General features: G+C 39.6%; 1 protein-coding gene across 1 annotated transcript; it reads left to right on the top strand.

The window, feature by feature from the left end:
• The first annotated feature begins 429 nt into the window (after window positions 1-429).
• Window positions 430-13,849, top strand: LOC113167953 (troponin C, slow skeletal and cardiac muscles-like). Its single transcript, XM_026368941.1, has 6 exons — window positions 430-453; window positions 1,766-1,796; window positions 2,677-2,823; window positions 2,935-3,049; window positions 3,350-3,486; window positions 13,331-13,849. Exons 1-6 carry the CDS (start codon window positions 430-432, stop codon window positions 13,360-13,362), a joined length of 486 nt encoding a protein of 161 aa, XP_026224726.1. The 3' UTR covers window positions 13,363-13,849.
• Window positions 13,850-13,898: the final 49 nt, after the last annotated feature.

Here is a 13,898-nt window from a genome sequence, read left to right as displayed (position 1 = left end):
GCATGATTTTTTTTCATCATTGAGAACTGATGTGTTTTAAAGTGTCCCTTTAATTGTTTTGAGCAGTATATATTCATTCTTACATCAAAATTAATTTAATAACACAAATGGAATTCTGCTGCCATGCTAAACATAGAGAGGGTGTGCAACCCTCAGAGATCATGTCTACTTACACTAGGTACTGCTGTTGTCAGTATTCCACTTTTGTTGGATGACTTGTGTTGTACCTTATTTTTAGGTCTTTCCTTTTATCACTATGTTTGTCACTCCTCCCTACATCAATGGATTTTGTGGGATGGGTCAAGAGCTTATTTAGTGCCACACTCCTCCCAACAATAAAGACAGGAGGCAGTTGTTACTGTCAGTATATGTTCTGCATCTGAGTGCAGCAGTGAGTGGTGTGTCAGCTGCAGGGACAGACCAGAAGCCATGGATGATGTATATAAAGCAGCGGTGAGTACTGATAAGGCCAGATATAAAAAGCAGCATTCTTCCTCTATGTGATGATAATTTGCTTTGATGAATCCTAACTCATGTAATAGTCAAAAAATCCCAGGACATATCCTATAGTCTTATGATGATTGCTTTGACAAAAAAACCCAGACATGAAACAAACTAATTCTTGCATGAAATGACATGGGAGGTCTCTGCTGGCATGCAGATATAGATGTCATTATGACAGCTGTTGTTAACAGCAGCTCTATACCCATAATTCCAAAGACATATTCAATACACATAGAAAGACAGCACTTCTACTTGGTAGTAAAAACCTAACCTAAAAATAATGGTGTTCTTTTTTAGGATGATTATAGCATTTTTTATATCATATTTAAAGATTTTATTTAAACTTATTTAAAAACAAATAATTTAGTGATGACTTTGGTGTCAAAATGTCAGTCATGCCTTAATTTTATTCCATGAATGGGGAGAAGTCAACACATTAAAATCAAATAAAAATATCATCAGTGTCATTGTATGTAAAATAAATGCCACTTTTTTTTTTTTGATAAATGTTATTTACATACGTGGAATCATGACAGACGTATTTTTGAGGTCCCCTAGTGGATCAGTGGTTTGAGTTTCTGCTTCTCCTGTCACATGTGTCACAAGTGTCCTTGGCCAGATACTGAACCCCAGATTGCCCCCAGTGAGTCCAGTCAGCTGCATGGCAGCTCTGCCATTGGCGCGTGTTCTTGTGCGTGCAAATGGGTGAATGAGATGCAGTGTAAAAAAAGCCCTTTGAGTACGAACAAAGTAGAAAGCGTTGTATAAGTGCAGACCGTTAGCACAGTCATTCTTCTAGTGGTTTGCAGTGAACGCTGACTATGATTGATAGTATGTCTTCCTCTGATCACCATTTTCCTAATGTGTGTTTTTAAAATATGAATAGTTTGCTTCTTCACGTAAAAACAAGACTCTCTGTGTGGCCCTTCAACTTGTGTGCATATAGGTGTGACTAGCCTGTTCAAACTTACAGGGTGATATTTCTGGCTCAGAATAGAACAAAGAACAATTGAACAGTTCAGGGGGAAGGCAAAGGGACAGCTGATAGCTAATAAAACAAATGGGTGACACCAGTATTTGGCCACACAACCCCCCACCTAACCAAGAATAGTAAGTGAAGAACACAGTGTGATATTGCAAACCTATGGAGAGCAGCACATGCTGAAGGTGATGAGTAATGTGTCTGAGTTCAACTGCAGAGGGGTGGAAAGTGGCCTACTGTAGAAACTACAGTGCTTCATTATAATTTTTTTCCCCTCAGGTTGAAAATTTGACAGAGGAGCAGAAAAATGGTAAGAAAACTTGGTATTATCACCTCTGTACATTAAATTACAAGAATCATGCCATGTTGAACAAGAATGATTAGAATGACTATGTGTATGTTGATATGATTTACAAAACATACAGGTGTGTAATCTCCATATAATTTAATTGATTACAGTGCCAAGAAAAACTTTGTGAACCTTTTGGAATTTCATGGTTTTCTGCATTAATTTGTGTGCATTAAAATTAGCTCTGATCTTCATCTAAGTCACAACAATAGAAAAACACACTCTGCTTAAAATAATAGTACACAAACATTATATGTTTTCATGTTTTTATTGAACATACCATGTAAACATTCACAGTGCAGGGTGGAAAAAGTATGTGAACCTTTGGAGTTAATAACTAGTTGCCCCTCCTTTGGCAGCAATAACCTGACCAAACGTTTCCTGTAGTTGCTGATCAGACCTGCACAACGATCTTCACAAAACTGTTTCAGTGTAACAATATTCTTGGGATATCTGGTGTGAATGGCTCTCTTAAGGTTATGCCACAGCATTTCAATCGGGTTGAGGTCAGGACTCTGACTGTTATGTTCAATAAAAATATGAAAACATATAATATAATATATATATATATAGTTTTTCTTGCCACTGTATATTTCATTATTTTCAAGACAGCTCCTGGAACTAAACATGTCATTTAATACTGATTATAGAAATAGAAATACAAATGTTATCAGACAAGTAAACAATTCAGTGAAGGTGCAGAATAACAACAATAACAATATTTCCTATCTATGAAAATAAATATTTATTTGGGTTGTAGTGGAACTGTTTGTTAAAATTGATATGAATAATTTAAACACATATATCCTTGTCATGCAGTAACATTTGTTGTCTCTTCTAGAGTTCAAGGCTGCATTTGATATCTTCATTCAAGATGCAGAGGATGGATGCATCAGCACCAAAGAATTGGGAAAGGTCATGAGAATGCTGGGACAGAATCCCACCCCTGAAGAGTTACAGGAAATGATTGATGAAGTGGATGAGGATGGTATGTCAGTTTTATTAAGCCTGTGACATTGCTGAAGTCATAACTAAATAAAATTATTTTAAGAACACTAAAGCTACTGAGTGATTAAAATATCATGGTGCATGTTCACAGGGAGTGGCACAGTAGACTTTGATGAATTCTTGGTTATGATGGTCCGCTGCATGAAGGAGGAGAGCAAAGGAAAATCAGAGGAGGAGCTAGCTGAACTTTTCCGCATGTTTGACAAGTAGGTTTGCCTTTTTTTTCCTATTTACACACTGCCCAGAGTAGCTACAAAATTCAAATATTATCAGTATACGGTAAGAAAAACTAGATTGACACATTGACAGATTATGTATCACTACAGTCAAACAGAACTTGCTTAATTACTTTTGCGGTTTTGTGAATTGATCAAACTTCAGAAAACACACCATATTATATAGAAATGTGGTTCAGCACAATACATTTTGAAGACTCTTGTGATAACAAAGTTTAGCAGCAGACATTCAATATGAGTATAAGAATGTTTCCTTTATCTTGTGTTGAGGAATGGAGATGGGTACATAGACTTAGAGGAGCTGAAGACCATGCTTGAGTCTACGGGAGAGCCCATCACGGAAGATGACATTGAGGAACTGATGAAGGATGGAGACAAAAACAATGATGGCAAAATTGATTATGACGGTATGACAGCCAATTTATATGCAAATATTTAACAATTACAGTTTGCAAGAAATATAACTTGAACACCTGTGCTCCTTATCATAAAAATGAAAAGATACAGAGTGTTTTAAGTGGCAACAAATTATTCTTCTTGAGAATAGTTAATGTTTTGCAGATAACACAGTTATTTCAGAAATTCAATATTGAATTTTTAACTTGAAGATTTAACTTGTTTTTCAGCTAATGATTGAAGCTGAATGCATTTTCCACTTTATAATATTAGGTTGGATATCACTTATCTATAGGAAGGGAACATGCCCTTTCTACAGTTGCATGTGCTTTCTCTGGTTGCAATCTTTTTTATTATTACATTTACATTTAGTCATTTGGAAGACACTTTTATACAAAGCAACTCAAAGACAGCTGCTAGTAGACGTAAAAGACTGCTCTACCAACTGAGCTGTTGTTGCCCCCTATTACTCAATATTATTTAAATATACAGTATTTATTGATATATGCTCAGTTGACAGTTGATTTAGCAGTACGACTGCACAGCATTATACTTTCCAAGAGATATTTATGTTAGTCTAGCCTTGCTTTTATACAGTATATGGGATAAACACAGTACAATTCATCAGCATCTCAAATTACATTTTCCAAAATGATTATTTAGTTAAATGGACACCTCTCAAAAACAGCTGAGTGTGTTTACCACCAGTCTGACCACCTTGGACTTTCCACATCCTGTCCAGTTATTTCTACATCCCTGTCCTTGTACTTCTCACTTGGAACTGCTCTATCTATCACCACTTCTGCCATGTAATCTTTTTCTAACACCAAAGTGTTGGTTGTTCCTACTTGTCTGTGTGTATACGGAAGTCTCACATGATATTTGCCATTTTATTTTTCACAACCTTCTGAGGAGTTCTCCACCTAAACTTCTGAGGGTCTAGCCTCAGGCAGCTTAGAGGCAGCTACTAGGTTGTGACTGTTATGCTGTTCCGGCCTTTTCACTCTGCCACTATGTGTTGATCTGTCTCTGAGGCCTCTAATCACTATATCAATAGAAGACAGGAATCCAGGTGTAGATTGCACGGAATGCCTTGTACCACAGACCAGTGCTTTGAAGCTCTGTTTTAGTGAACCTTCAACCATTTTCCAATCTCAGCTATCTGTCAATGACACATCATACAGGGTCTTGTCTTAGCACAGCACAGCACTTAAAGATCATCATTCATTAGATAAATACTAAGTCTTTTAATTGCATTCAGATTTCCCCCAATTGGATCTTTTTCTGGAATTTTGGTCCCTCTCACTAAAGATGCAAGCAGTGACTTTCACATCCTATCTGGGTCTGGGCATCTTTCTCATCTTTTGCTTTGGTCCAGTTTTGCAAACCTGCAACCAGCTTTCTATTAAAAAGACTCAACTGTATCTACTGCATGGCCATTTATTACAGTGCTGACAGAAGCTTTTGCATTAAGTCTAAAATGAATACATATTTCCCCAAGGGAATCAATTAAGTATGTCATTATGATCATTATCCTTAGCTTAACTTAAGCTCTGTCTCTTACCTACAGAGTGGTTAACTCCACAGCTCCATCTTAGCTCAATTCAATCATTCAGGTCTACATCCTGTCCCGTCAACTGCGCTCAACCAGGGAACGTCGTCTGGTGGTACCAGCACCACACAGTCGACACCAAGGAAAACTGTTCAGCTCAGTGATCCCACGATGGTGGAATGAGCTGCCAAACTCTGCACGCTCAGCCACCTCACTTGCAAACTTTAAAAAACAGCTGAAAACAGAACTCTTCCGCAAAAAAAAACAAAACTTTTCTACCCTTTGTTCTCATATCTCTTGAAACAGAAACACTTTTTTGATAGCACTTTGCTTTGATGTTGTATCTTCTTGACTTAGATTTTGTTTGCTTGCCTTGTTCCTCACTTGTAAGTCGCTTTGGATAAAATTGTCTGCTAAATGACTATATGTAAAATGTAAAATGTAAACTTACATTCAACTAAAGGAAGGATTTAGAGCACCATTTTAAACATTCATCCACCATGGGACCATGAGACGACTCATCATTGTTGCTTAATGCTAATAAGGAATCTACAAAAACAGTCTAGCATGATTGCCACTCCCCTCCAGGTGTTTATAGATGTAGTCAGGGAGGGTTGTGGTGGCATCCAGCACCCCCCTATTAGTTCTATAGGCAAACTGCAAGGGGCTTACTATGACCTTTCTAATTAATTTCTCAAATTATTTCATAACCAGTGAGGTTAATGCTACAGGCCTATAATCATTTAGGGACCTAGGGTGGGAGAGCTTAGCAATAGGAACGACAGTTGATGTGACTAAGCTGCTCAGCACAGTTTCTCAGAGTTAGGCTGTTGATGGAATCAGGACCAGGACTTCTCCAAGCTTAGAAGTGTTAGAAAGTCTGCACAACCTGATGTTTTTCCAATCAGGCTTATATGAAAAGAACTGATTATATTATTCTTCAAAGCAGTTGTTTCCTTGCTGAAGTTATGCACATCAAATCTGGAATAAAATTTTGTGGGCTCTTTGGCCAGTTCTAAGTCAGATGAAAACCCTTCTAGAGCCACCTCCTTCTTTCTCTTGTGATCTATTCCAACAATGGTCATGATACTAAATATTTATTAAGAATAATGTATTTATACTGTAAATTATTTAAGGCCTCACAAAGTTTGTAACAGTATAATGAAAGTTAACCTAAAAGTTGACTAAAACATGACATTAAAAAATGACAAAATACTCTGTATACCTCAAACTTGTCCAGAGTCCTGCCATCTTCAGAAGGCTGGCAGGATGTATTCAGGTTGGAGATATCACAGAATACCAGACACTGGTGGACAGTTTTGTTGACTAGTGTAAAACTTAACATTGGTAAAACAAAGATGCTGGTGATGGACTTCAGAAAATCAGGGAGTCCTGTCACCCCCCTCTCTATACAGGGGAAGAATGTGGAAGTAATATCAGAATACATGCTTGGGAGTATTTTTGGACAATAAACTGGACTGATCAACATCGAGTGTTTGACAGAGCGACAACCTCGACGTCACACCGGCAACAAGAACAGGAGCAGCTGCGGCGACAGGAACAGAAACAGGAATGGCTACAGCATCAGGAACAGGGATGATAGAAGCTGCAGCAGCAGGAACAGGAACGAGAGCAGCTGCAGCAGCAGGAACAGGAACAGGAGTGGCTGCAGCAACCAACAGCAACACCCACAGGTACAAAAGTAGTGTACTACTGTGGTGACTGGAACTGGAACCCTGGACTGGTTAGTTATGGTGGAGCAGAGCAAGGAGGGCTGACTGGGTAGGGAAGTTTTAAAAAAATTGCCCTTGAAGGAGCTTAAAGTGGCCATCACAGCATCTTTAAGACATTGAAACTCTGGATACGTCTCAAGGCCCTTTTTCACAAAAGTATTGACTTCTACCCTGAAAATTGCCTCAAAACATCCGAGTTCAGCTACCCTATCAAATACTCCTATTCAGTTTCAGTTTCCGTTTTATTTGTATAGTGCCAATTTACAACAGAAGTTATCTCAAGGCACTTTACGGTTAAGGTTTAAGACCTTACAGAAAATACTTATACAAAATTATAGAGAAAACCCAACAACCCCATTTGAGCAAGCTTTGGGCAACAGTGGAGAGGAAAAATTCCCTTCAGAGGAAGAAACCTCCAGCAGAACCAGGCTCATAGTGGGCGGCCATCTGCCTCGACCGGTTAGGGTGAGTGGAAAGAGAAGAGAGAAAAGAAGGCAAGAAAGACAACAACAAGCACCAAGAACATTGGGCAGGTGAACTGGATTCTGGAGATGTACAGCTCCAGGCCGAGGATACCTGCAGAAAAGTACAGAGAGAGGGAGACAGAGAGGAGGAAACACAACTACAGGAGAGAGAAGACATAAAGTTAATGACATGCAATGGTGGCATTTGGGATGCTCCTAATTTTAGCAATGTTTCTCAGGTGAAAAAAGGCAGTTCTAGAGATTTCTTTGATGTATGAAGTGAAGGAGATATCCTGATCAAAGATAACTCAGAGATTTCTTACAGTATTACTTGAGGCTAGTACTAAGTCATCAAGGGTGAGAATGTGATTAGACATAGTGTCTCTGAGATTTTTAGGCCCAAACAGTATAACCTCTGTCTTGTAAATGGGCTGCACTTATATAGCGCTTTTCTACCTAGTTGATACTCAAAGCGCTTTACACTGCTTCTCATTCACCCATTCACACACACAAGCACACACACATTCACACACCGATGGCAGAGCTGCTATGCAGCTGACCTGACTCACCGGGGGCAACTAGGGGTTCAGTATCTGCCCAAGGACACTTTGGCATGGGACGTGGCAGCAGGGAATCAAACCACCAATCCTGTGATTGGCAGTCAACTGCTCACCCCCGTCTTGTCTGGATTTAGGAGAAGGAAATTGGAGGACATCCAGGCCTTTATGTCTTTTAAGCATGCTGGAAGTTTGACTAATTGATTAGTTTCTCCTGGTTTCATAGATAAGTATAGCTGGGTATCATATGCATAACAATGGAAATGGAATGAAATGAATGAACAATGAGGGTTTCCTAATGATATTGCCTAAAGGGGACATATATAAAGTGAAAAGAATCGGTCCAAGCACAGATCCCTGTGGAACTCCATTGCTAACTTTGCTGTGCATGGAAGTCTTATCATTAACATTTACAAACTGAAATCTATCTGATAGATATGATTTAAACCACTCTAGTGCTGTTCCATTGATTCCAATGACATGTTCCAGTCTGTGTAATTTAAAAAACTCCTCCTCGAGAATGTCAGCAAGCCCCATAACGCACAAAACTAGGACAGGGGGGAAAGGTGACGCAACCAGTGGCAGCATGTGGGCATTCCATGGTCGCGGAGATGGCTGGTTTGTTACAAACAAATATACAAACCAAACAATACAAATTAACAACAAAAATCAATTCACTAAAGCAGACAAAAACAATGTAACATACTAACAAGAAATACAAAGTAGCAAACAAAATTCACTGCAAAAGGCAGGCAACCAACTTACAAACTGAAAAACAAGTCCAACAAAAGAAGTCCAAAGTAATCCAACAAACGAACGAACGAGCAAACAAACAGAAGTGTGGTGAAGTGCAGTCTAGTCGACAAACGAACATGTGGTGAAATGAACAAACTAATGTGGAAATGTCCAGTATGGAGTCTCAAGAACTTGTTTCAAGTCATTAAATGCAGTCTCTGCGTCTTTAGTCCAAGTCAGATTGTCAGTCATGGCCATATGTTTCCCCCCATGTGTAATGTTATACAGGGGTTGGGAGATCTCCGCAGGCCTAGGAATGACATAATTTGTTTTTTTATTTCGCGGTTTTGGCACATTCAAATTTGCCTGGATGCGTTCAGGACCCAATATACGACCCTCCGGAGTTATTATACGGCCAAGATAGCGCATAGATAGATTGCGAGACAAGTTGTAATTTATCTTTAGCAGCATTGAATCTGTTTTCTGCCAGAAAACTAAGTAGAGACACTGTGTCAGTTTGGCATGCATGCTTTGTTTTTGAACAGATTAAGAGAGCATCCACATAAGTAATTCATTTACTATTACATGGTAGCTCCCAATGTGAGAGATTTTCAGCCACTGCTAATGCAAACAATTTGGGGCTGGATGAAAATCCCTGAGCCGTACGTCTCCATGTATATCACTTACCATTCAAGAAAAAGCAAACCAGAATTGTGAATCGGGATGGATAGGAATACTAAAATATGTATTTGCCAGATAAATGACAGAAAACCAACAAGCAGTTCCTGGGACTTGGCACATTGTTGGCGGCAGTAGCTCAGGGGGTAGAGCAGTCACCTATGAACCCCAGGGTGAGTGATTCAATTCCTGGTTCTTCCTGGCTACTTGCTGGGGTGTCCTTGGACAAGCCACCAAAACCCTCTAGTACTGTCTAGCAGCTGTCCACCCACAATTTCCCCAAGGGGATCAATAAAGTATTCATTATTTTTTGGTACTGTTGGATTTGGCCACCGAAGCTTGAAAAACCTGCGACAGATCTACAGCCTCTACTTTTTGTAATGTTGGGTTATACATTGTATGAGTAATTGCTGCATTGCTGTAACCCATTTTCTCCACCCTTCTTTTGAGGATCAGGTAGCTCCTCAGCCACCTCTTTCAGTTCATCCGGTTGCCAAGGTCTGTAGATCAACACCTCTGGAGTCCAGTTAGCCTGTGCTTGAGCACTTTGGGGCATGGGTTGTGGATTAGGAAACATCATCATGGTCATTTGATTTACTTCTCTACTGCCACCTTGGCTTCTGAGTCAATAATCAATAAAGCTGCTAGTGGAGACAAGGTTTACTAGGAGAAGCAGATACAATTTCAGTGTCTTTCAACAGTCAGTTGATAAAACAGGAGTTTTTTTTAAAACAGAAGAAAGGTCAGAGTAGATCTTGCCTTATTCCACCTCTCCTGAGTCCTCCTGCATCAGTGCACTTGCAGAGGCTGCAGCATGACTTGGAGGGGCAATAGGTGTGGTGACACATATGGTGGGGGCAGGACTCTATCTCTTTCCCTACGTTTCTGTTTTCCATTCTTTTCACCTCTAAACTTTACTCTTCCATTTTTACCATTACTCTAACGGCAGATTTTTTTTTCTTCTGCCTCTCTTTCCCATTTTTAGAAAGCCTGTCAGTTTTATTCTTCCCTACTTACTTTACATTCCATTTTACTTGCTCTTCCCCCTCTTCTAATACAATCCTGCAGCGGTCTAAACAATCTGTGTAACATAGTGCCAGAGTGGAATATGCTCAACCACGCTCTGTCCCCATTTTCTACCCTTATTTAGTAGGGCTTGTAAGAGGATCGGCCAGTTTAGCTAGTTTTACTGGTACTGTACTGGTGCTTATACTTCAATGGGCTTATCAATCACACACAGATAACTCATTCACACTGATCTTCCCATATCATTGTATGGTCGATCTTATCACAGTCTGTACGGCACATTTGTTCCAAGCAACTATCCTATGGAATGCAGTTAATGCAAACGACATGATATAATTCCCTTTTCCTATTTCCTATTTTCTCATAACAACTCAACATACTCGTCCAACCGATTAGTTCACAGCCAGGCTCACGCGACACATTACTCCAGGTTGATTTGAATACCTGGAGCTTCCTTTCAACAACCTGGGTTAGCATCGCTAGTCACTCCAGAAATGAATCATAAAGCTGAGCTCACTTATCAAGTTGAATGGAGAGTCTGCTGTCCGTCGCCTGTTTCCAACGTCAGTCGGACCATCTCCGTGGTCCATCTCAGTGGGACCTCCAAAAATGTTGTGGAAATTTTTCACAAGAATCAAAACTAAACAACAGCGTGAGGATTCACCTCAGGTTTATTACACGCTGCATGGAGAGAAGACATTGCCCGTGTTCTCTGACTCTGTCTTCTACTGTTCCACTTTTATAGGCAGAAAAAAAACCCCCACACAAATACAGATTCTTACCAAATGTCCTGAAGACTGGGTGTCCCAGGTCACTGATCATCCCTTACATTCTTTAGGGTCATAAACAGATTTGTTTGTTTTTTGTCTCTTTCCTAACAAAACATTTTCACTACACACACATATACACATAACATATCAACATTCAAATGTTCCACTCTCTTATCTCTTATCCTCCTTAACTCAACGCTTTACTTGACTGTTTAAACCAAGCGTTTCAAGGGTCACCAGAGACAACAATCTATTCAAAGCCACAAGCATCCCCTTATGGTTTCTCCGCCATGCTTTACCTATCTTTTAATGCTCCCCTTTGGATCCACAGCTGATGTTTAGCTTCTGTAACCTCAGTCAGCAAATGCAACAAGTCCTTGAGGGTCATTTGATCCTGTGCCTCAGGGTCATGAACCATCATAATGGCTTTCTCAGCTGCTCAGGCAGCGCTTTTTGCTACTCCGTCAGCAGCTACATTTCCTAGTTTGACCACAGAAACACCTCTTTGATGTGTAGCACACTGGATGATAGCAAGGTTTTTTTTTTTTTTGCAGAAAAAGGCTGAGGGCACTTCTATTAAGTAATAATAACAATAATAATATGATTCACACACCACTTGCCTTCTACCATTTGTCTCCTTCACCACTCTCCCTCTCCACAACAGGAGGTAAGGTACAAACAAAGGTACCTTACCATCCTCTAGTGCTCTGCTTGGGGTGGCTGTGGCTCAATAGGTAGAGCAGTTGACTGCCAATCACAGGATTGGTGGTTCAATTCCTGGCTGCCAGGTCACATGCCAAGGCAAGATACTGAACCCCTGGTGAGCCATCAGGTCAGCCATCGTAGTGTGAATGTGTGTGTGCTTGTGTGTGTGAATGGGTGAATGAGACGCAGTGTAAAGTGCTTTGAGTACCAGCTAGGTAGAAAAGCGCTATATAAGTGCAGACCATTTACCATTCTACTATTCACTCATGTGGTTAGCTTTCAAACTGTAAAAAGATGGAATCTACAGGGTTCTTCAGGCACTCATTGTCTCATCTGGATCAACCTACCCAGATACTCCACTTGATCATGAATATTTGAATTTGTTAAATTAAACTTTGTGACTGTGTTTAGCTAGCATAATCAGCAGGATCATGGAGTCTGGGTGCAACATCTCCAAGTCTGGTGTACACAAGATAATGTCTTCCACATATTTGATGAAGCTACTGCTGATCTTACCTGGCAGTTCCTCCAGGACTGATTTTTAACCCCATAGGAGCACAGGTTTATGTTAGAAATTGACCCTTATACTGGAATGCAAATAGGTGCCTGCTGGTCTCATTCAGAGGCACACACACAACTTCATTTTAAGCTCTTGCTTGCACCAGTCGATACTTACTCTGATCAGCTTTCTTTACTGGCAAGACTGGTGTGCTGCTGCATGGGTTTGGTTCTACCTCCAACAGCCTCAGGTTCAGTGGATATTGTGGCCTCCAAGTTGGTCTGGCTTTAACTTCACTTCATGATCATGGAATGCCCACATTCCACCACTGTGAAAGTGATGTGTCTCTGTTGTTCATTAGCAGTGCCACCCTGGTCCATAACTTCCCCAACAACATCATATCCAATGTCACAGCTGTACAAAGCCTCACATCCTAATGTCCAGCTACCTATGATGCCTCCACATCAGCACCACTCACAGGCTCCATCCACTCAAAATGACAATGCCAGCACTTCATCCATTCTACATGATATTAATAGTAAACATGAGAAGAGACCATTCAAGGACTGGTTTCCACAAAATACGAAAATGTGAAAAAGGAGGTAATAGTCATATACATACAAAAACTGCCATAAAACAACTAAACTGACAACTATTTAGGGTAAGTTTTAACCATTAATTCAGTACAAGTGTCTTCAGAGTTTTCTGTATTGATGTTATTCTGTATTTGTGTTGGTGTGGATCCTTTCTGGTTGTGGTTCCTGTGGTTTCTTTCTGTCTGAGTTGAGAGCAACTGTAACAAGGCAAAACAATTTCCCTCTGGGATTAATAAATTAAATTAAGTTTTTTGAATCTTGAATGTGTTCAGCTATTCAGAAGCTTTAAGTGCAAGACTGGTTGAAAAACAAGTGGGATCGTGGCTCTCTAAGACAAGGGTTTTACACCCTGATCTACAGAGTAAATTTATTGAGAAGGCCTGATTGATGGAGTGCACAGGTTGTACCTATGTTAGAGAGATCATTAGGTTACTTTAACCAGTGAAGTGGTAACCTTCTTGAACAAAGTTGTGATCTTTAGATTTAAATAAATACCATATATACTGTATAGATATTAATTTTGTGTGTTCTCCCTAACAGAGTTCCTGGAGTTCATGAAAGGTGTTGAATAAAGTATTCAGCTGCAAGCCTCACTTTGCAGTATTATATCATCACTTCACCATCCAAGGCCATTCCTGAAAATATGCCTCCACGTATTGTCTGCTTAGACAACACATTTGTCCTCACCCTGGACTGAGACTTCAGTTATTCTCAAACAGCCCTTTTTTTTCTTTTTTTCTGATAGTGGTGATAAATCCAATTGTTATGTATAAATCATTTCAATAAAATGATTTTGTGAGCTCCCTAAAATCTGAAAATGGCTTATTGTTGCTACAAATGTTACTGTTTCTCATTTGATGGTGGTGGCATAGCAACCATTTAAAGTAGAATATACACTACTAGTCAATAGTTTGGACAGACCCTCTCCTTCAGGTACAAGATTGATAACATGGAAATCTTTACAGAACAAATATGGAATTACAACCCCATTTCCAAAAAAAAACAAAAAAAACAAATAAAAACAAATGGGACACTGTGTAAAATCTACATAAAAATTGAATGCATATCTCATAAACTTGTATTATAATATATCAATATAGAACATAGA

Source organism: Anabas testudineus, chromosome 7 (genome assembly GCF_900324465.2).
Source record: "Anabas testudineus chromosome 7, fAnaTes1.2, whole genome shotgun sequence".
Taxonomy (NCBI): Eukaryota; Metazoa; Chordata; class Actinopteri; order Anabantiformes; family Anabantidae; genus Anabas; species Anabas testudineus.
Note: the sequence above shows the minus strand (reverse complement) of the source record. Positions and strands in the feature narration are given on the sequence as shown.